Genomic DNA, 23,884 nt, shown 5'->3' with positions numbered 1-23,884 from the left:
TACAAATTTCCTGCGTTCGGCTCTGTGCTGACAGCTCGGAGCCTGGAGCCTGCTTCACATTCTGTGTCTCCCTCTCTCTCTCCCCCTCCCCTGCTCATGCTGTCTCTCAAAAACGAATACACATTAAAAAAATTTTTTTAAGTAATTTTCACTTATTGTGTTTAAAAATGCCATTTTACTTACAACAGCATTTTATATTTAATGCCAATTAATTTTTAGTGCCATTTTAAACATTTACCCACAACCCAATATATGCCATGAGACCCCGATCTTGTGTTCAAGATTCTCCCAAAAATACTATAGTTTGTTTTTTTTTAAATTTTATTTTAAATGACATCTACGTCCAGTGTGGGGCTTGAACCCACAGACCCAGGATCAAGAGTCTTGCTTGCTCCACTGACCGAGCCAGCCAGGGGCTCCCCCGATTATGCTAGTTTTTAAGAACCCGAACTAATGTGGTTGGCAAGGATGAGAGTATTTATATTTATAAAAAAGTTCTAAAAAACACATTAAAAATGTAATTTTTGTATCTGTGTAAATACTTTATTTGGTTTCCACACATGATATTGAAATTTACACATTATTTTTAGGACAATTAATATACAGCTAACTGAAATAAAATGTACAAGAAGCTTATGAGATATGAGACGCAGACAAGAAAATCTGAAATGTTCTTAACTGAATTTGTGCTACTGGGAACACCAGGACTCCTGGCCTTGATCTTAGCCTTGTGTGTCAATTATTTTTTTCTGTAATTACTAAGTGACACCCTTCCAAAGAGATGTTTTACTACCGTGTCTAAGAAATCAGTGAACAATGAGGTTTTCAATCTTATCAAAGTATAAAGCATGACTTCAATTCTAGGCCCTCTGACAGAATCCAGTACCTGTATTTACTAAGTTCTTTAATGAAATTTTATCAAGAAATTACTGAATCAGGAAATAAATACAAGGCGTCTTTATATTACAAAGCAAATCAGTGAAGACTCCAGAAGACAAACATCTAGTACTTAAAAAACAATTCCAAATTCTGACATTCGGAGCAATGTAATTCCCGTATGATCTTTTTCTAAAAGAGACCTCTTCCGGCTTGTTTCCAGACCTCTTTTACTCCTTTAATGCTTTCTCTTTTCACACATTTCCAGTATTCTTGTATACTCTGCTGCTGTGGTACCTGTTAACACAAAGTGAAAGTAAAGAGATCATTCTCTTCAAGGTTAAACACGATTTCATGCGAGCTCTGTTACCACTTATTTCCCACGTGCCTCCAGAGAGTCCCTGAGACGGATTACGTTGTGAAAGAGGATTCCAACAAAACTGTACATAGGACGGGGTAAAGGATAAAACGTGAACGAGGTGTAAGAACAGCCTTGGGTGACTCAAGAGTGGAGGCTAAGTGCACGTGAATGGAGCCTCTTCCGTTAGAAGATAATGAAGATTGTGGGCAATTTCTTTCATATATTGGTTTTATTATTTAAAAAAAAAATTTTTTTTTCAACGTTTATTTATTTTTGGGACAGAGAGAGACAGAGCATGAACGGGGGAGGGGCAGAGAGAGAGGGAGACACAGAATCGGAAACAGGCTCCAGGCTCTGAGCCATCAGCCCAGAGCCCGACGCGGGGCTCGAACTCACGGACCCGCGAGATTGTGACCTGAGCTGAAGTCGGATGCTTAACCGACTGCGCCACCCAGGCGCCCCTCATATACTGGTTTTAAAAAATGTAATTATTTCATGATGCTTTATAATATTTTATAATGTTTTCCTTTTTATGGTGAACTTTATTTAGCTATGTGGAATATAAATTATAAGCCTAAAACTCTGATTTAAACCTACCCAAGTTAAAAAGAAACAACATATTTTATAAGAGGCTTTAAGAAAAAAGACTATAATTCACCTAAGTGCTCTGTGAATTAAAAAGTTCTATGAGTATTATTCCTCTGTTAAAGAAGAAAGTAAAGGTTAACAAACATTTGTATCCTTGGTGAGCACAGGAGGACAGCGTTGCTGGGTATCTCCCAAATGGAAGCAAATCTGCCAGCTGAAACTTTTTTTTAGAGAGAGCGAACGAGTGAGCAAGCTAGCATGTGTGAGCAGGAGAGGGGCAGAGAGAGAGAGAAAGAGAGAGAGAGGGAGAGAGAGTCTTAAGCCGGCTTCATGCCCAGCGCGGAGCCCGACAAGGGGCTCTATCTCACGACGGTGAGATCACAACTTGGGCCGAAATCAAGAGTTGGAAACTAAACCAACTAAGCCACACCGGTGCCCTGCTAAAGTTTTAGATTTATTTAAAAAGTTTATTTATTTGAGAGAGAGAGAGGGAGAGAGCATGCGTGCACAAGTGGGGGAGGGCCAGAGAGGGAGGGAGAGAGAGAATCCCGAGCAGGCTCTGCGCTATCAGCTATCAGGGTGCAGCCTGACTCGGGGCTCCAATTCACAAACTGGTGAGGTCATGACCTGAGCCGAAATCAAGAGTCAAACGCTTAACAGACTGAGCCACCCAGGTGTCCCTCTTTTAGATTTTATATCTATTCTTTTCCTGATCGATTTACAGCTCTATTTAATGTCTTCGAGAAATGGCAGAGGCTCGTGGGTATATTAAATCGTTACTGCAAAGGCTGGTTTCATTTTCAGGGACAGGATTATTCACGATGAGATGCTGGATGCCCACAAAGCTTGTGAGACACATTTGCTAACAGAAATCATATTTACTCATTTTCCATTAATAATGTGGGTAGCAGGAAAATGATGTGCTTTTCCGAGGAGTAAATGAAGGGGGCTGTTCATGAATCCACCACATTCTCTCCCTCATTCTCTCCTTTCTTCTGGCTGAACTGCCTCTTACCATACAGTTTTCTTTCCACCCTTGTTTTCAACCTGCAGACTGCTTTTATGAGGGTGCTTCTTTTTTTTAATTAATAATTTATTTACTTTTTGATTTACATCCAAATTAGTTAGAATATAGTGCAACAATGATTTCAGGAGTAGATTCCTTAGTGCCCCTCCCCCACTTCGCTCACCACCCCCCCCAACCCCTCCAGCAACCCTCAGTTTGTTCTCCACATTTATGAGCCTCTTTTGTTTTGTCCCCCTCCCTGTTTTTATATTATTTTTCTTCCCCTTCCCTTATGTTCATCTGTTTTATCTCTTAAAGTCCTCATATGAGTGAAGTCATATGATATTTGTCTTTCTCTAATTTCGCTTAGCATACTACCCTTATGATGGTGCTTCTAAGCAGATTCCAATTTAAACAAAATTTTGAGTTTTATTTGTCCCACAATTATAGACTAATTTGTGAAGAGTCTGAATACAATAACAATGGCTAACATTTACTTCAACTGTCTCAGGCACTATCCCAAGTATTTTACGCTTAATTCTTACAACATTGTTTTCTGGTAGATTCTATTAGTTTCCTCATTGTACAGATGAGGAATGGGAGGCTCTGAAAAGTTAAGTGGCTCTGCAAGATTAGGCAGCTGGTGACAGAGCTGGGACTTGAATTTAGGTGTGTCTAACTACAGAGCCCAAAGTAAAATGATTTCTGAATAGCAGTTTCTGATTAGATTCAGATTAAAAAAAAAAAAAAAGCAAAGGAAAATACTGGATCCCATCTGAAGGAGACATCTCAGTTTGTGATCATGGCTTATAATCTCTTTACACATGATAAAACCTCCATTTACGACCACACACGCATCGCCCAAATTCTAGGTGTAATGCCATTCATTTAATTACATGTAAACATGTAGTTATTAAAAACTCAAAATCTTTACCCATAAGCCTCGATGCATCCTGTTTTTTAACACCCCAAGAAACTCTCCATGACTAAGACATTCATCACCATCCACATCAAAGATCTTGAACACGGTGTCCAAAATATTGTTTGAGAGTTCCTGCCCTGTTGCTACTTTCACGGCCCTCTTAAACTCCGCTGAAAAAAGAAAACATAAAACAACTCATCAACTGTGTGAAATAGTCTAAGTGGAATTAACCTAAATTTTATTATTTGAGAAGCAAAATTAAGTCTCAATGTTCATTATCAGGGAAGTAAAACAAAACAAAAAATACTCATTAAGGATATGTTGAAATAATACATTTGGCTGAGAAATGTCTTGAAAGTAACTGAAAGAGAGGCAGCCTATTTTAATTTAATCAATGTTCTAAAGAACATATTTAAATATTCCCTTTTCCTTTTTAGGAAATAAGAAAGTAAAAGCAAATAACGTAATTGTTAAATGTGAGAGTCCTTGTAAGTCTAGAGTAACCACACTGAATTAATTAAAAGGCTAATCAACTGTTTCACTGGTAATTGGCTCCTTGACTGGTATGTTCTAGTTGAAGAACAGAGTGATGTTATTTGTAGATGATAAAAATTAAACGAAGTCACGTAACTTACCCAGTCTGACAGGACGGTGAGCTAAACTAAACATTTGCATGGCAATAGCAAAATCTTCTAGGTGGGTGGCAAAATGACAAAAGGACTTGAACTCATCCAAACTAATACTCTAATAAAATAACAAAAGTGAGTGTTAGTTACGATTTTGTAAAACTGATCTTAGAATATAAGCAGAAGCGTAAGTCCTGTTTCTATCATAAAGCTTGTGAACTTTTATGGCCTTCCAAGAAAGTCTATTAAAAAGATGGGCAGGGCCACCGTGCATGGTTGTGCAGACTGCACACTGTGTGCAAGGCGTCTCCTGGATCGCGCAGGGCGAGAACTGGGGTGGCCCTGTGTCACAGACCGAATTGTCTCCGCCAGATCCACAGGCTGAAACCCAAACACCCAACGTAACTGTACTTGGAGACAGGACCTTTAGGGAAGCAATTAAGGCTACATGAGGTCACAAGGGTAGGACCCCACTCTGATAGCACCGATGTCCCGATAAGAGAAGGGGACAGCAGCGCACGCTCACTCCGCACGTAAGCACAGACGACAGGCCTCGTGAGGACAGGGTGAGAAGGCTGTGGTGGCCTGCAAGCTGGGAGGAGAGGCCTCACCAAAAACCAACCTGCCGGCACCTTGATCTTGGACTTCGGGCTCCAGAGTTGTGAGAAAATGAATGGGTTGTTTGAGCCATCCGGCCTGTGGCATTTTGTTACGGCAGGCTGAGGAAACTAATACCCCATTAAGTGCTCTGCCTCCTTGCTTTTCTGCTTTATCCGTGGACACAGCACGGAGTAAGAGCACTGGGTTTTGGAGACAGAAAAGCTGTGCTTTAATTCCAGTTCTGCCATTTACTGTGTACATGGTCTTAGCCTCTCCAAGCCTTAGCGAAGTAACCTTTCAGGAAGGAAGTAATTTGCTCAAGATCTACCAAGTGGAACAATCAGGATTTGAACCTTGGTTCCTAACTTCAAAACCTCTGCCCATAAAAACAAAACAGAAATAAGTTAGAAAAACTAGTTTTTCCACTGAAAAAGTAAACAAAGTATGAAAACTGTTAATTTGAAAGTAAATTCTTCCCTGCCTAAAAAAAAAAGTTTCTCGGGGCACCTGTGTGGCTCAGTCGGTTGAGCGTCCAACTCTTGATTTCAGCTGAGGTCATGATCCCAGGGTCATGGAATGGAGCCCTACGTGAGGCTCCATGCTGAGCAGGGAGCCTGCTTGAGATTCCCTCTCTCTCTCCCTCTGCCCGCTCCCCTGCTCACACTCGCTCGCTCTCTGAATATATATATATATATATATATATATATATATATATATATATATATATATATAAAAGGTTCCTTTTGTAGGCACCTTCAGGATCATGTCCTCTGCATACAGGTGGTGGTCTTATTCAAGTTTCACTGCCCACAGCCTTGGTAAATTCATGGAATTTTTACTTTTAAAATTTAGTTAAGTCTTTGAAGAGGTAACATATACACATGGTAAAAAAACAAATTCTAGAATGGATAAAAAACAAAAAGTCTTTTTCCCTCCTTTGACCTCCAGTTCCCTTTCCCAGAGGTAAAGCACTGTTACCAATTCTTTGCGTATGCTTCCAGAAATATTCTACTCGTATAAAAGAGCATACACACACCCCTGTTTTACACAGTGGGAGTGTCCTCTTCACACATTTCTACACTTTGTACTCTTAAGAATACATCTTATTAGCAGAAGAGTGGCCGTTCCTCTGTATCGTAATCTCAAAGCCGCCACTCGGTGCAACCTTCTGATTTTTCCTTTACTGATAGGTGAAAAATAGCATGCCATCAATGTTTGAATCTGTAGGTCTTTAACTGTGAATGAAGTTTAAACACTTTTCTCTTCTGTTCTTATTGGTGATTTGTGGATTTTTATTCTTGTGTCTTTTTTATGTCCTCTGCCTAGATTTTTAATGAGCTTTATGTGGCTTACTGCTGAGAGACAGGTCTCCATGGGTCTCTCACGTTTCTGCACATCTTTCAAAGAGAAGCTCCAACTACTTCATTATTCCAGACTATCTTTCTAAGGGCATTTGTATAGCGAACAGCCTAGAATATTGACGATGTCTGCTTTGGAAGTAGAGCACAGTTTTGCTTACTGCCCATTATAAAAGATTCAGATTCCTGAAGATGAGCTTTCTTGGCTATGTGTGTGGGCAGCATCCACAGGGTACTCAGCATGGTCCCCATGGGACTTGGGAGGTGACAGAGGACTGACACAAACATGATGCTCATGCTGTTGCTATGCTATGAATAATAATGTTCTTTGTCTCTGACCCAATAGTCTTGTATCTTCGGTCAGCATCCATGAAATGGTACAGGCTAACTTCCAAATAGATAAAATCTCAGATACTTTACATTTATTAACACATTGGTTTTTAGGATCCCTTTATACATTAAATAGGGCAAAATTTAAGACCTTTCAAAGTTCTTGATTTTAAAAATTTTTTTTTTTCAACGTTTATTCATTTTTGGGACAGAGAGAGACAGAGCATGACCGGGGAGGGGCAGAGAGAGAGGGAGACACAGAATCGGAAACAGGCTCCAGGCTCTGAGCCATCAGCCCAGAGCCTGACGCGGGGCTCGAACTCACGGACCGCGAGATCGTGACCTGGCTGAAGTCGGACGCTTAACCGACTGCGCCACCCAGGCGCCCCAAAGTTCTTGATTTTTAAAGATCTCATGATAAATTAAAGAAATGGGCCCATTACATATGATGCCAATATTTCTTCCCTCCCCCCAATTTGTTAATTTTTTTCTTTTGACTTTGATCCTAGTTTTGAGGGGGATGAGGGGAAAGCAACAGAATTTTTAACTTTTAGACAGCAATTTCATCAACTTTTCCTTGAAAGCTTCTGAGTTTTGCCTAGAGAAATATGCATACCCTACTCTGAGAGGATTGTTTCCAAGTTTCCTTCTCTACATACTCAGTTTCATTTTCCCCTGTAACATTTAATTCTTAGATCTATCTGGAATTTTAGAGTAAGGAGTGAGGCAGAGATTTACGTTCATTTCTCCCTCAGATGGCCAGTCAATTAACCTAATGCCATTTATTAATAATTCCTCTTTTACCCAGCTAATTTACAATATGAATTCACATATACTAGATTTCCATGTGTATTTGGGTCTAGTTTTGGACTTTATATTCTGTTCAATTGATAGGTCTGTCAAATTCATTGTAACAGGCTGTTCTAGTTATCAATATTTGGTAATATATTTTAATATCTCAATATTCTTTTTTTAAAGACTTAATTTTTTATTTTATTTTAAAAATTTTTATTATTTAAAAATTTTAAAACATTTATTCATTTTTGAGAAAAAGAGAGGCAGGGTGTGAGTGGGAGAAGGGCAGAGAGAGCGAGAGACACAGAATTCTAAGTAGGTTGAGCTGTCAGCACAGAGCCCGATGCGGGGCTTGAACTCAGAACGGCAAGATCATGACCTGAGCTGAAGTCGGACACTTGACATACTGAGCCACCCAGGCACCCCAATGACTTAATTTTTTAAAAGCCATTTCAGGTTCATAGCAAAACAGGAGAAGTTACAGAGATTTCCTGGATATCTCTTGTCCCTGCAGCATTCTTTTCATAGAAACTTTTACGGCCTGTCTAGTTCACTCATGACAATCTGATGACATTTTTATTGAAACCCATTACTGTCCACCAATACTTTTTGGTTCCTGCACATAGGAAAGATTACACCTTTCTGCTTCTTTGCAGCTATGTGGGGTCATGTGATTAGTCTGGCCGGTAGCCAAGTGTGATGTTTCTAGGCCAAGACACTTAATTGCTGGAATGTACTCACTCCTCTTTTCCTGCCACGGCCTCTGAAGATGATGTTTTTTCCAGCCGGTAAAGCTCCAAGGTGGCAGAGCTTGAAGAGTCTGGGTCCCTGAGCAACTGAGTGGGCAGAGGCGCCTGGCAGCCCACAGTGGAAATGTAGCACGGCTGAGAAAGAGATCTTCCTTACGTTGGCCACGGGGACAGCACGGCAGTTTTAGAACTGCAGCAGACCCAGGCTGTTCCAGTATAAGCGTTACATTTACAGATGACTCCAAGGGACAAGTGCTACATCTATAATACTAAGACTTCCCATTCAATAATAGGAGACAGCGCTATAATTAGGCAAGTTTTCTTTTATATCTATCAAGACTTTAAAGTTTCATTTTCACGTATTTCTTGTTAAATTCATTTTTAATTTTATGTGTTTCTATTTCAATTACAAATGAGATCTTAATTATACTTTATTATCTTTTCCCTAACTATAGAAATAGCTTTAAAAAATTATATAGGGGCGCCTGGGTGGCTCAGTCGGTTAAGCCTCCCACTTTAGCACAGCTCATGATCTCACGGTTCGTGAGTTTGAGCCCCGTGTCGGGCTCTGTGCTGACAGCTCAGAGCCCGGAGCCTGCTTTGGATTCTGTGTCTCCCTCTCTTTTCTGCCCCTCCCCTGCTTACTCTCTGTCTCTCTCAAAAATACATAAACATTAAAAAAAAAAATGAAAAAATTATATAAAAACATATGCCCACTCCAATATTATGTTTTGGAACAATAAAGTAAAAGCAATATATAAAGTAAAAAATCACTTCAAATCTTACAACAGTATATTAATCATTATCAATAGTTTGGCAATCATTACTTAATATACATATATATAAACATACACATAAACATTAAAAAAAAGTGTATATATACACATTTATGCCATTACATTTTCTTTTTTTTTTTTTTAATGTTTACTTATTTATTTTGAGAGTGAGAGAGGGAGAATGTGGGAGGGGCAGAGAGAGAGAGGGAGAGGGAGGGAGAGGGAGAGAATCCCAAGCAGCCTCCACGCTGTCAGTGCAGAGCCCAATGTGGGGCTCGATTTCACGAACAAGTGAGATCATGACCTGAGCTGACATCAGGATTAATCGACTGAGCCACCAGGTGCCCCTGCCATTACCTTTTCTAACCTGTAATTTGCACACAGGGCAGCTACTGCTAACATACTAGCATTGTAACAGGCACTTCACTGAATTTTTGCTGTTTCTAATAGCTTTTCAGTGTGATTCTCTTGGGTTCTCTAGGCATAGAATCACATCTATGCAAACAAAGCCAACTGTCCCTCCTTCCAAAGGTTCATACTCTTTTATTCTGTTAATTGGTACGGGCTGAGACTTCCAGAACAACAGTGGTGACAGTGGACATTGTTATTACTGACTTTACCGGAAATGCAAAACTCCTGTTTGGAATACTGATTCCATCTGGGCAGGAATTCATTCATAAGAAAATGTAAACACCATTTCTCACCTTGATTTTACACTCAAATAAGAGAGTAACATGGTTTGGGTTACTCTGAAAGTTACTTTATTTAATTATATAAATGTTTTTAACATGATTTCATCTTTACCAAAAGCATAATAAAAAGGCATACGAACCTCTCCTGCTGACAACTTCTCTCTTACGTTTTTCCAATAGATGTCTTTATTTTCAGTGTTAGTGAAAAAAAGTAGCCATTCTGCAAAGTCTTCTTTTCTCATGAAACTCAAACCTTTAGAAAACTGAAGGAATTCCATTTCTTGGACTTCTGTTTGTAAATTCTCCATAAATCTAAGTGTTAAAATATAAACTTGATGTCAGGAACCAGTGGCATTCGATTTTAATATTGTCAGTAGGCCCGCGAGGCACCTCCGGCGGTACCCACGGGGCGGCTGGCCTCTTGACATGCTGGATCAAACAAAGCATTAGTGTGGTGAAAGGGGTGTGGGGAGCAGAAGATGAAGAGAAGCTGATTTAAAAAAAAATTTATTTGTTCTAACTTTTGGCATGCACCACTGTCTTTCTCAAGAGCTTTCCTCTTCATTTCCAGGAACTCTTTTTTTTTTTTTTTTTTTAAATGTTTATTTTTGAAAGAGAGAGAGCATGAGTGGAGAAGAGGCAGGGAGACAGGGAGACAGAAGGATCCGAAGCAGGATCTGCACGGACAGCCGACAGCCGGACGTGGGGCTCAAACTCATGTACTGTGGGATCATGACCTGAGCGGAAGTTGGACGCTTAACCGACTGAGCCACCCAGGTGCCCCCAGAGAAGCTGCTTAAGTCCAATACTTGCTCCAATTTGTCACACTCTATACTCAATTTGTTTGTGCAACTTATACTTGGTAACCTACTTCTGATAGAGATTTATAAAAATTATGTAAAATGTTGCTCTGATGCATCTGTAACAGTTTTTTTTTCTTTTTTTTTTTTTTTAAATTTTTTTTTTTTCAACGTTTATTTATTTTTGGGACAGAGAGAGACAGAGCATGAACGGGGGAGGGGCAGAGAGAGAGGGAGACACAGAATCGGAAACAGGCTCCAGGCTCTGAGCCATCAGCCCAGAGCCTGATGCGGGGCTCGAACTCACGGACCGCGAGATCGTGACCTGGCTGAAGTCGGACGCTTAACCGACTGCGCCACCCAGGCGCCCCAACAGTTTTTTTTTCCAATGTAGAAAAATTATCAAGATCAGAGAAACTTAAAATTCACTTGGGTTACTGCCTTTAGAATGTTAATCATAATTAGGGGCGCCTGGGTGGCTCAGTCAGTTGGGCGTCCGGCTTCGGCTCAGGTCACGATCTCGCAGTTCATGAGTTCAAGCCCCGTGTCGGGCTCTGTCCTGACAGCTCAGAGCCTGGAGCCTGCTTTGGATTCTGTGTCTCTCCCTCTCTGCCCCTCTCCTGCTCATGCTCTGTCTCTGTCTCTCAATAATAAATAAATGTTAAAAAAAAAAAAAAAAGAATGTTAATCATAATTAATGGTTCCTAATATTTTTGGATACCCAAGTTGATCAAGTAATCAATGGCTTTACATCAAAAGCTTAGATTTACTTAAAAATATTTATAATCATTTGGACAATAACATGTGAATATATGACTCAACATTCTTTTTAAAATAAAAACATGGCACTTTGAGCAAACTCTCATCAACAGCTCCCTAGAAAAGTACAAGTTGAAAGGATATCAGATTAAAAAAATATTCTCTTTGAACAAGAACTCAAAACCACTGCACTTGATTTATTTATAAACTAAGTGATGTGAAAAGTATAATCTCCATGTGTTTTAATACGTTGAAGATTGCTTTATTCACCTTTTTACATGTTAAAAGAAATGTACTGTCGTGCCACAATTTAATGGAATTATACATGGGGTAAAAAACAGGTCTATTCCAGTTCAATGGGAGAAAAACAGTCACTGGTAAACAACGACTTGCTTTCGGTTCTACGCTCATCCCATAAACCTTAAAAGCATGGGGGCGTTTGATTTTAGGCTTCTATCTGTGTGATAGGTAAGAGTCTGTTACCTGCAACAGTTTCTGAATGTACTGGAGACACAGATTTATCAATGCCATGTTTTTCCGGGTCAAGGCAGAATTTTATCTACCACTTGAAGCATTTCCAGTGGGGGCTAACACATCAACAAAACCTTTTGCTGATATACCTTGTTCTCTGTTTTACTGAGTTTTATTATATTGTATATTGTGATGACATTCAACTTATTAGGATCGTTAAAAAATTTAACTGCTGTTAAACTACACATTGTTTGGCTTCAGCTACTTTCATCTTACTAATTACACTTGTTTTGTTTTGTTTTTTGAAGATTTTATTTTTAAGTCATCCCTACACTCAGCGTGGGGCTCGAACAACCCTGAGATCAAGAGTTGCGTTCTCCACTGACTGAGCCAGCCGGGCACCTCGCTCATTACGTTACTTTTGAAGAACAAAAGTATATTTTAGGATAGCCATCTTTCCTAACTCTAAAATTATAGATCTTGTTATGACTTGAAAATATGGAACGTGATACTGGACTTAAATGCATGAATTGAAGAATTCATACTATATAAAGTCTCCAGATAAATTCTGAACAAGTTAAACAGTTTATAAATTAGTGGATTAAGTGGGAACATTGGGAAAAAAAAATTTTTCTTACCTGATTTTTTAAAAAATTTTTTGGGTCATGGGTGGGTGGCTCAGTCGGTTGAGAGTCCGACTTCGGCTCAGGTCATGATCTCGCGGTCCGTGAGTTAGAGCCCCGCGTGGGGCTCTGTGCGGACATCTCAGAGCCTGGAGCCTGCTTTGGATTCTGCATCTCCCTCCCTCTCTGCCCCTCCCCCACTGTCTCTCTCTCTCCCTCGTGCGTTGTCTCTCTCTCAAAAATAAAACATTAAAAAATTTTTAAAAATTCTTTAGGTCATGGGGCGCTGGAGCTGGCTCACGCCAGCTCTGAGAATTGTCTACACACGTTTTCCCACCTGTATTTCATGTATGGCAGCTTGAAATTGGCCTGGTGGAGTACTTACATTACTTATGACCAAATGCTACAAATCAGGCTGTTCTTCCTGAGAGCAGACTGTCACGTGTATTTATTGGCACAACACTGCTTATAGACATCTTTGAATGTATGAAAGCTCTATTCGGGGATACAGGCAATAACATTTCTTTTTTTATTTTTATTTATTTATTTATTTTATTTAATTTTTTTTTTTTCAACGTTTATTTATTTTTGGGACAGAGAGAGACAGAGCATGAACGGGGGAGGGGCAGAGAGAGAGGGAGACACAGAATCAGAAACAGGCTCCAGGCTCTGAGCCATCAGCCCAGAGCCTGACGCGGGGCTCGAACTCCCGGACCGCGAGATCGTGACCTGGCTGAAGTCGGACGCTTAACCGACTGCGCCACCCAGGCGCCCCAACATTTCTTTTTTTAAAAAGTTTTTAAATGTTTATTTGTTTTTGAGAGAGATAGAATATGAGCGAGGTAGAGGCAGAGGGAGAGAAAGAGACACAGAACCTGAAGCGGGCTCCAGGCTCCGAGCTGTCAGCACGGAGCCCGACGCGGGGCTCAAACCCACAAGCTGTGAGATCACGACCTGAGCGGAAGTCGGACGCCCAACCGACTGAGCCACCCAGGCGCCCCAACAAATCACAGATTTATCCACATGCTCCCTCGTTAACTGATACGTTTCTCTCGACATGTGGTAGTGTCTACTTAATATGGCTCTGTCCCTTCGGTCACCTGGTCTAGCACCAGCTCCTTGAAATCCCATTCAACGCACCCAACCACCTGCCAGGGAACTGTGGGACTACTCCTTTTAGAAACTTTGTGGCTACTGAAGCCCTTAAAGAGAAACCTGGGTCTGGACCTCATGTCTTCAATTTCTAAGATATATAACCCTGGACGGAGTCCCTTATGAATCTCATCCAACCCCTGCCTCGCTTTCCAAGGACCGCTGGAATAATACACGTGAAATACCCAGACAAGTGCCAGGCGCCTGGAAGCACTCAGCAGTCAGCCGCGGGACGGCACTGAGGCTGCAGGTAACCACCTCCCTTTTCATCGTCACTCAAGCCCAGACTCCAAGCCCTCGGCTTCCTCGGGCTGTCGAAGGCCTTCTTCGGGGGCACCTTGAAGAAAATCCCTCAGAAACTGCGCCTAGTGCTACCGGCATAAACGGATGGTCTGCATCCGTAACCAGGTCCTCGACGCTGCCAACAGCCTTCCGCTAGGCCAGAGGGCTCTCTTCCGTTCTTTCACACAGTGGCCATCTCAACTTGCGTTCGTTCTCGACAAATCTATCCCATGGCTACTTGTCTTCAGCACATGGCTTGCCCCCAGTTCCCAGAGCAACCAGAGGTCGCTGCGTAGGAAACTCTCTCACTTTCTGGCTGTCACTCCAGGGATGTAACAACACTCATCCCCGTCTCCTTTCTGTCCCAGTGACAGGAGGAGTCCCTTTCCCGCTGACGGCGGATTTATCTACCTGCGCTCTGAATTCCACCTCTATTTTCCTCTATTTTCTTCCTCCTCAGGGGCCTTGCTGCTCTGCTGACTCCCATTCACTCCTGCATTCAGTCCTTCCCTCTTTACATCTTCGTTCAAACACGTGTGGAAACCTCTTACGTTCCCCTCCTGCTCCTGCCCCCCCCTCCTCTGCTATGGTCACTCTTACCCCTCCCCCCTCCTCGCCTCCTGCCCCCCACTTCCTGTGCTGTGGTCACTCTTACCCCTCCCCCCTCCTCGCCTCCTGCCCCCCCCTCCTCTGCTGTGGTCACTCTTACCCCTCCCCCCTCCTCGCCTCCTGCCCCCCACTTCCTGTGCTGTGGTCACCCTTACCCCTCCCCCCTCCTCGCCTCCTGCCCCCCCCTCCTCTGCTGTGGTCACCCTTACCCCTCCCCCCTCCTCGCCTCCTGCCCCCCCCTCCTCTGCTGTGGTCACTCTTACCCCTCCCCCCTCCTCGCCTCCTGCCCCCCCCTCCTCTGCTGTGGTCACCCTTACCCCTCCCCCCTCCTCGCCTCCTGCCCCCCCCTCCTCTGCTGTGGTCACTCTTACCCCTCCCCCCTCCTCGCCTCCTGCCCCCCCCTCCTCTGCTGTGGTCACCCTTACCCCTCCCCCCTCCTTGCCTCCTGCCCCCCACTTCCTGTGCTGTGGTCACCCTTACCCCTCCCCCCCTCCTGCCCCCCACTTCCTGTGCTGTGGTCACCCTTACCCCTCCCCCCCTCCTGCCCCCCACTTCCTGTGCTGTGGTCACTCTTACCCCTCCCTCACTCCTCAGCTCCTGCCCCCCACTTCCTCTGCTATGGTCACTCTTACCCCTCCCCCCTCCTCGCCTCCTGCCCCCCCCTCCTCTGCTGTGGTCACTCTTACCCCTCCCCCCTCCTCGCCTCCTGCCCCCCACTTCCTGTGCTGTGGTCACCCTTACCCCTCCCCCCTCCTCGCCTCCTGCCCCCCCCCTCTGCTGTGGTCACTCTTACCCCTCCCCCCTCCTCGCCTCCTGCCCCCCACTTCCTGTGCTGTGGTCACCCTTACCCCTCCCCCCCTCCCGCCCCCCACTTCCTGTGCTGTGGTCACTCTTACCCCTCCCTCACTCCTCAGCTCCTGCCCCCCACTTCCTCTGCTATGGTCACTCTTACCCCTCCCCCCTCCTCGCCTCCTGCCCCCCCCCCTCTGCTGTGGTCACTCTTACCCCTCCCCCCTCCTCGCCTCCTGCCCCCCACTTCCTGTGCTGTGGTCACCCTTACCCCTCCCCCCCTCCTGCCCCCCACTTCCTGTGCTGTGGTCACTCTTACCCCTCCCTCACTCCTCAGCTCCTGCCCCCCACTTCCTCTGCTATGGTCACTCTTACCCCTCCCCCCTCCTCGCCTCCTGCCCCCCCCTCCTCTGCTGTGGTCACTCTTACCCCTCCCCCCTCCCCCCCTCCTGCCCCCCACTTCCTGTGCTGTGGTCACTCTTACCCCTCCCCCCTCCTCGCCTCCTGCCCCCCACTTCCTGTGCTGTGGACACCCTTACCCCTCCCCCCCTCCTGCCCCCCACTTCCTGTGCTGTGGTCACTCTTACCCCTCCCCCCTCCTCGCCTCCTGCCCCCCACTTCCTGTGCTGTGGTCACTCTTACCCCTCCCCCCCTCCTGCCCCCCACTTCCTGTGCTGTGGTCACTCTTACCCCTCCCTCACTCCTTGCCCCACTGCAATCTGCCTTCTGCTCCCCCTGAGCATGTCTACCCTGCATGCATCACCTTCCTTGCTGAGCTTGTTCCTACTCGTGTTCCGTCTCAGTGAACAGGTATCACATTGTTCACCGGCTCCACACACACACCCGGCGGCGGCCTGGACCTGCTCCTCACTCTTCATCCCGTCAGTCACCACTATTACTAACTCCCTTCTCCTAAATGATCCCTTGGATGCTCCACTCATTTCTGTTCCCGCCGCCACCACCTCGGTCTGATCACCGTCCTTTCTTCTCTGCTGATGCAACGGCTTCCGACGGATCTCCTTGCCCTCTGCTGGATTTCCCTGGCCAAGCTGCCGGCTCCGATGACCGCCTCCCTCCCCCCTGCTTCAAGGTCTTTGGCGACTGTCCGCCCTTCTCCACAAGGCACAAACGCCTTCCCAGCTGTGCCTATGCTGATCTTCCCACCTTCCGCTCTTACTTCTGCTTCAGCCACGGTGAACTTCTCGTTTCTGAGTTTGCCATGTCTTCTGCATTCAGACATATGACTTTATCTATTTAGTAATCACTGGGTTCAGATAACACTGGTTGACAATTCCTACCAACATTATGCAAATTTGGACTCTTCCTGAGAAATTAAAAACGAAGTATCTGAACACAGCAGTAGTCCGTCTACAGTACATCAGTTAAATTCTTCTGTGGAATGACAGTAACTTAACATATTTCTGATGATGTTTTTCTAACTTAAATTCACTGTGTTTTGGCTGTATCACACAATGAACCTGTCTAGCAGGATTTCTGCATATTATCAGGCATAATAAGAATTTAGGGCCAAAGAGTTAGATAGAAACATCAATATTTTGTAAAGTAAAAATTGACCTGGAGATTTATTTATTTATTAAAAAAAAATTTTTTTTTAACGTTTATTTATTTTTGAGACAGAGAGAGACAGAGCATGAATGGGGGAGGGACAGAGAGAGAGGGAGACACAGAATCGGAAGCAGGCTCCAGGCTCTGAGCCGTCAGCCCAGAGCCCGACGCGGTACTCGAACTCACGGACCGCGAGATCATGACCTGAGCCGAAGTTGGCCGCTCAACCGACTGAGCCACCCAGGCGCCCCTGACCTGGAGATTTAAACAAAATTACTGTTTTACAGGATGTAAAACAGATTTTTAAATAATTGCTTTTTCCTAGTGTCAAGTCTACATTTACTAAGAAATGTTTTTGTTCCAGAAACTTCTAAATTCTTTTGTGTGAAGTATTTAAACTTATAACGGATTCTAGAATTTAAATTAATAATGCATGAAACAAAATCTGGAATATTGACTGGTTCAATCTGACCTATCTTTTCCTATTGATAAAAGAACACTAGAACAGAGTAAGCACTGAGGAAGAAAGTCACTTGAAATGGAGTGGGGAGGACACTGAAGAGGTAGGGCCTATGCATATTTCCCGGCTCAGTTCTTGGAAGAATGCTAACCTTGGCTTGTTGCCAAACTGCAAGCATTCGAGACGAGTGTGTGTCACATGCAAGAATGGACTAAAACGGACTTTCTGCCCAGCACTGATCTTGGCAACGAATCGCGTACGGGACAGTGTTACCCTAAGCCTGCCACAACCGACCTAAGAAACAAAGAACCCCCCAACTTATGTAATGTGCCTAAAATTCCTCCTTTGCCTTTAAAAATTTGAGCTCCTTTGTCTCTTTGAACCATGATCTGGGTTGTTGCCTTAATGTCTGTCTCCTGATGCAGTTCCTAAGATCGCAAAACAAATGTGTTTTTAGCCTTGCCTTTTCTTGACACTTTAGATATATTAATTCTTGCTTTTTAATTTTGTATTTGTTCATAAGTTTAATTATATTACTAGAGCATTTTCAGCAGATTGTATGAGGACTAGGGATCCTTCATAAAACTGATACAAGTTCTCAATATTTTGTCTTAAAGTGACACTACTGGATTTTCAAATACAAAAATTGATAATAAAATTGGAAATAGTTTTGTCATCTGTGATGAAAAATACAAGTAGTATCTAGCTTTCTGTTCTAACTTGAAAAATCCTTCTCTCTGAATTTTATTTTTTTTAAATTTTTTTTTTTTTCAACGTTTATTTATTTTTGGGACAGAGAGAGACAGAGCATGAACGGGGGAGGGGCAGAGAGAGAGGGAGACACAGAATCGGAAACAGGCTCCAGGCTCTGAGCCATCAGCCCAGAGCCCGACGCGGGGCTCGAACTCACGGACCGCGAGATCGTGACCTGGCTGAAGTCGGACGCTTAACCGACTGCGCCACCCAGGCGCCCCTTCTCTCTGAATTTTAAAGCAGTCAGTCCTTGGGGGAAAAGATGGGAATATACTTTTAGTTTTGATTTTTTTCTTTAGATGTTGGATTAAGGAATACTCTGGTTTCTCTTCAGATCGAATAAATCTTTCGCCTTTTACTAAAGATGTTGGATTAAGGAGCCTTTGGGAAAAGAGACTGAGGAAACTCTTAGTGGAAGAAGTCTCTTGGCCAAGAGAGCTGGGGAAATGCAAACAGAGGAAGAAGCCAGAGGAAAAGAATTCCGTAAGGAGACAGATCTGGGAGCTGGGAAACAAACTCACTAGAAACTCTAAAACTAAGGTGACGTGAGTTTGGCATGTATTCTGAATGCTTACCGTGTGTTATGTTGTGTATACTTTAACCTATATTATCTCATTTAATTCTCAGATCAACCTCAGACTTTTCATGTTGGGGGATAGTATATTAATGTAAATGAGAGTAGAAATAAAAATGATTAGGAAGGAGGATATTTGCATGAATTAGAGATCTGCTCTTTTCCTTTATTAGATTATTTTAAAATTATAATTTGTAATTTTTAAATTTACTTTTTAAAAATATATTATTTTAAAGTTTATTTATTTTTGAGAGGAGAAAGTGAGCAGGGGAGGGGCAGAGAGAGGGGAGAGAGTCCCAAGCAGGCTACGTGCTCACAGTGCAGAGCCCAACGTGGGGCTTGAATTCACGAACCGTGAGATCACGACCTGAGCCAAAATCAAGGGTCGGACACTTAAGCGACGGAGCCCCGCGGGTGCCCCTAAATTTACTCACAACTCTTTAAAGTGGGCAGGACAAATATTGCCATGTATATTTTTACAAAGACTAGAAAAAGGTACATGATTTTCCCAAGACCATACAGCTAAATAAATCGCACACCTAGGATTTACAGCCATTTGGACCTCATGTCCAGTGTTCTCTCCCTTCTATATTGCTACCAACTTCTCAGACTGTGGCATTTAATTGTTAGCACTTGTACTTGCTTAGTAAAGCTTAAAGTGGTTTTAGAGAAAAAGCAGCTGAATTTTAGGAGCTGAAGTGAAGTATGCCTCCTTGCTTAAAACTGTGATTTTAGTTGTTCTCTACTGACAGGATGCTGTAAAAAAAAAAAAAAAAAAAGCCCGTGAAATTTATCGCTGGTCTTACTATAATTGTTAAGAATATAATTCTTCATGTTACGCAGTGTCCTTTTTATAAAGCCCCTTCGGAAGATTTCTTTCTGACCTTATGATGAGGACCGAATGTCTCCGCCCCCCCAGCCCCTTATGCGGAACCAGTGAGCTTCCAACTCAGGGACACGGTGAGTTGGGCAACTGACGTGTATCCCCCTTCATGGTGCCTGCCAGAAAGCACGGTCAAATCTGCGGTGTGTTCTTAGCAAGCGCACAGAATCTCCCGGTTTGCACTTAGTGTACTAGCCTAATTAGTGGCTCCATTTTATGACACTGCCACTGTTTTTCTTTTGTTCGTTTTTCTTACCCACTTCTGATATCGGTGTTTACATTCTATTACGAGTGCCTACTTAGAGCCCGACCCTTGTATAGAGTAAGTCGACATATTAATCATCATATATTAATCAACACATTCATTACATGAATAATATAATAATTATATGATATGATGCAATATAGGATACAATAATATATGATAATGAATAATGGATAATCACACAACAAATTCACATATACATATATAACCTTATTAAGTAGATATTTATCATCATCACTTCACAAATGAAGGAACAGAGAATGGAGCCTCTGGTTAAAATGCTTGTTCATCAAGTCCCACTTAGTAAATGATGAAGTTCCACATCTGAACCCAGGTCTGTCTAAATCACAAATATGTTTTTTTCCCAATCGATACTGTTTCTCTAAATGAGAAGCTAACGTCTATAGGCAAATGTTTTAAGTAGCCCCAAAGCTATAACTTGGTGGCACCTTCCTTGCTTTTCCTTGAAACTAATAAGCTGTACCTTCTAAAACAATGTCCCTTTATGAGAGAAGCTGGAAGGAGGTGGCTGACACCAAGGACAAACATCTCTTTGAAATGATTTTTTTTGGGGGCGCCCGGGTGGCTCAGTCAATTAAGCATCTGACTTCGGCTCAGGTCATGATCTTGCAGTCTGTGAGTTCGAGCCCTGCGTCCGGCTCTGTGCTGAGAGCTCGGAGCCTGGTGCCTGCTTGGGATTCTGTGTCTCCCTCTCTCCCTGCCCCTGCCCTACTCATGCTCTGTCTCTGTCTCCAAAAATAAATAAACATTTTTTTAAAGTAAGAATTTTAAATAAAATTATTCTGTTTAAAGAAAATTAAAGTTAGAACACCTTTTTTTTTTTTTTTTTTTTTTTTTTGAGTAAAGCAATAGAGTTTATTGAGAGAAAGTATAAAGCTCTCAAGAGTGAGAGGGGTCGCAACTGGGTGGCCGCCGAGGATTTCTGTCCCTGACTTTTTACTGGGACCTTATCAGAAAGTTTGTGAGATTTCATGCATGGCACCTAGACTGGGCAGGTCCAGAATACTTTTGTCTTAAGCTCTGTTTCCCCAAACTCTGCTGCCTTTGCCAAGTCCTCAGCCAGGTTCCCCCTTGCAGCTGCAGCCTGCCTTCCTGGAGGTCCCTTACTTCTTCCTACCTAATGTTACACCTTTCCCCACTCATTACAATTTGGGAATCTACATAAACTAAGTACTTAATTGTTTTCATAGATACTCTTAACTGTTTTTACATTTCTCAGTTATTTATTTATAAATACTTCTATTTCATTTGCTTCCCAGAACACCTTTAAAATTAACTAGTTTAGGGAATCTTAAAGTGAACGGGAAGCGGTGTGTTAGTCTGAATAAGTACAGCTGATGTAATAGCCTGGCTTGGCTTTAAATCATGGTATTTATTTTGAGATTTTAAGAAGTGTTGAGACAGTAATATTTTTCAAGTATAAGAAAAGACATTTTAAAAAACGTTTGTCGAGAAAAACTATTGTAGAGAGGTTAAATGACTTACTGGAGTTCAGCTATGGGGTTCATTATGATTGGACAGAATTCAGAAACTTGGGCATTCCTCATTCCTCAATCACTGGGCCCTACAAAATTTCTTTTTACGTTTATTTATTTATTTATTTTGAGAGACAGAGAGAGCATGTGCAGGGGAGGGGCAGAGAGAGAGGGAGAGAGAGAACCCCAAGCAGGCTTCGGGCTGTCCGCTCAGAGCCCAACGTGGGGTTTGAACTCATGAACTGTGAGACCGTGACCTGAGCTGAATCCAAGAGTCAGATGCTTAACCAACTGAGCCACCCAGGCGCCTCTGGGTCCTACAATCTCATGTCCTAACTATGTCTTAAAAACTCTCCCACTTCAAAATCCTTGTTACTACATTGGTTCAAGGCTCTCATCATTTCTTGTCTGGGATATTTGAATGGTCTTCTCTCGCATAAAATCTATCCTTTATTCTGCTACCACACACAACGATGGGCACATCTGACCAGGTATCCTTCAGGCATCACCCTTCAGGATCTTCCATCGCTGAGTCAATTCAAGCTTGATCCCGTGGAGTACAAAATCTTCCACAGGCAAGCACACCCTTCTCCAGCTTCTCTTCTCACCTTTCACCACACCACCTTCCATTTACTACTCTAGATGCGACTGCTTATAATTCCCTTTACAAACCATACATTTCCATGCCTCTACGTCTTTTCTAACGCTGTTCTCGCTCCCTCAGATGCTTTCCTGCCAAACCATTTTTGCCTGGGTATTTCCTGCTCGTCTGTCAAGGTTCAGTTTATGCACCATTTCCTTCAGAAAGCCTCCCCTGATCACCCACTCCCCAACTCCAAACCAGTACATTAGTGACCTGTGTTACCAGACAACTCTATACATCTATGACAGCACTGACTTAAAAAAAATTATGGTATGCTATAAAACAGATATTACTTTTCATATAGGTTAGATGTTTTTGAGCAGAGTACTTTAGTTTATATTTTATAGGTTTTGTTCTCAGAGATAAATACTATATAGTTCTGCATAAGATGTTCAGTGTTACTGTCTGCAGATCTGTGAGAGGAGTATATTCAGTTGTTTTGTAACTTCTTAGCCATAAATTTCCCTAAATGAATATAAATATTTACATTTACCTTCGAAATTCTCTGTAATGAAGTTTTCTTTCTCCTCTTTTTCCAAAGAAATGTATCTGAAGGGTTGTGGTAATTTCAGGTTCTTTCACTGTTGGTTCCTATAAAAAATGAGATGATAATTCCAAGTAATTATAACCAAGAACAAAAATAGACCCTGTAGCCTGGAACTCTTAGGACAATATCCATAAAAGATTCTCGTAATAGGGGTGGAAGAATGAGATGTGGCCATCCTATCTGTTACTTCGCATCATACAATTCTGTAATTGTCTTTGCTCAAGCAGGACAAAAACAACGAGGGCTAAATTTCTCCAAATACTCAAGATGGACTTCAGCAGTAAACAAAATCTTAGATCAGTCCAAAAAGAAAGCTTAGAATAGTGAAAAAAAAATTATTTCAAAATGTGATCTCTAGGCATTTTTTTTTTTTTTAATTTTTTTTTTTTCAACGTTTATTTATTTTTGGGACAGAGAGAGACAGAGCATGAACGGGGGAGGGGCAGAGAGAGAGGGAGACACAGAATCGGAAACAGGCTCCAGGCTCTGAGCCATCAGCCCAGAGCCCGATGCGGGGCTCGAACTCACGGACCGCGAGATCGTGACCTGGCTGAAGTCGGACGCTTAACCGACTGCGCCACCCAGGCGCCCCTCTAGGCATTTTTTAATGAAGCAGGACTGAGCACTAAAGCCAGAAGGTCTTTGAGTTTTTGCTGAATATTAGAAATACTTGAAAAGCATCTGCTTTTCATAATTACAAAACTAATAGGTAAGAATTCGATTAATGAGTAAAGCAGATTCATGGATTCTTCCTCCTTCAAATCTCTAACAAAATAAACAACAATAACAAAACTGCTAAAAAGATGATCAGCTGCAACAAAACAAAAAGGGTTACCAATTTAAACCAAATATTTTGAAAAGGGGCAGTTGGAGAAAGAAACACCAGATTCAGGTGCTGTATGGTCCCCATGTCCCCTAATCCTACCTTCTAATCCTACTTCTCAGAAATAGCAGTGGCACTGAGACTATTACATTAGAAATTCATTAAAAACGTTAGTTTAGTGACAGCAGAGTGACAAGTAAGGCCAACTCCAAAAGAAGCTCCTCTAGAGCTTGGGGAGACTTATGCAGAGGGAAGCAGGTCTCGAGGGCACAGACTCTTTCAGGGGACTACGTTACAGAGGGACCAACCCTAAGCCCACAGAGTTGAATGTACTTCGGCGGGGAGGAGTGAGCTGTGCCTCGGAGCCTTAAGGAGATCAGGAAGATCAACAGAACACAGGCTCTTCAGCAAGGGCTGCATTTGCCCAGGGGAGTCTCCTCCCCCTTGCCTCCACCCCTCTGTGCATGGAACAGCGCACCTAAATGCAATGCCAGCAGCGGAGAAGGACAAAGATAAATTAGTTCCAGATCAGGTGGGAAGACTAGCAGAGAGAGTTCCATTTGTGCTCCACTGCAGCGATGAGGTCTGGGCAGGGCACGGGCAGGAACGAAAGAAACAGGAAGACAACTAAGCACAGGCACCACAGCGGGAAACAGAACAAATCAGCAAAAGACACAGAACATCCAGTCTTGCGGTCCGTAACACATAAT

At 42.9% G+C, this 23,884-nt stretch overlaps 1 protein-coding gene across 1 annotated transcript in view; it reads right to left on the bottom strand.

The window, feature by feature from the left end:
• Positions 1–518: 518 nt before the first annotated feature.
• The window catches only part of MICU2 (mitochondrial calcium uptake 2), a 143,538-nt gene continuing 120,172 nt past the window's right edge, over positions 519–23,884 (bottom strand). The window contains exons 8-12 of the mRNA XM_025924896.2: positions 22,298–22,395; positions 9,820–9,991; positions 4,389–4,497; positions 3,766–3,923; positions 519–1,173 (exon numbers count right to left, since the gene is read on the bottom strand). Coding sequence (XP_025780681.1) covers positions 1,069–1,173; positions 3,766–3,923; positions 4,389–4,497; positions 9,820–9,991; positions 22,298–22,395 — 642 coding nt within the window. The 3' untranslated portion in view covers positions 519–1,068. The remainder of the gene's footprint in view (positions 1,174–3,765; positions 3,924–4,388; positions 4,498–9,819; positions 9,992–22,297; positions 22,396–23,884) is intronic.

This window comes from Puma concolor, chromosome A1 (genome assembly GCF_028749965.1).
Source record: "Puma concolor isolate L17-30 chromosome A1, mPumCon1.1.hap2, whole genome shotgun sequence".
NCBI classification, from domain to species: domain Eukaryota; kingdom Metazoa; phylum Chordata; class Mammalia; order Carnivora; family Felidae; genus Puma; species Puma concolor.
This window is presented reverse-complemented; position numbering and strand designations above follow the sequence as displayed.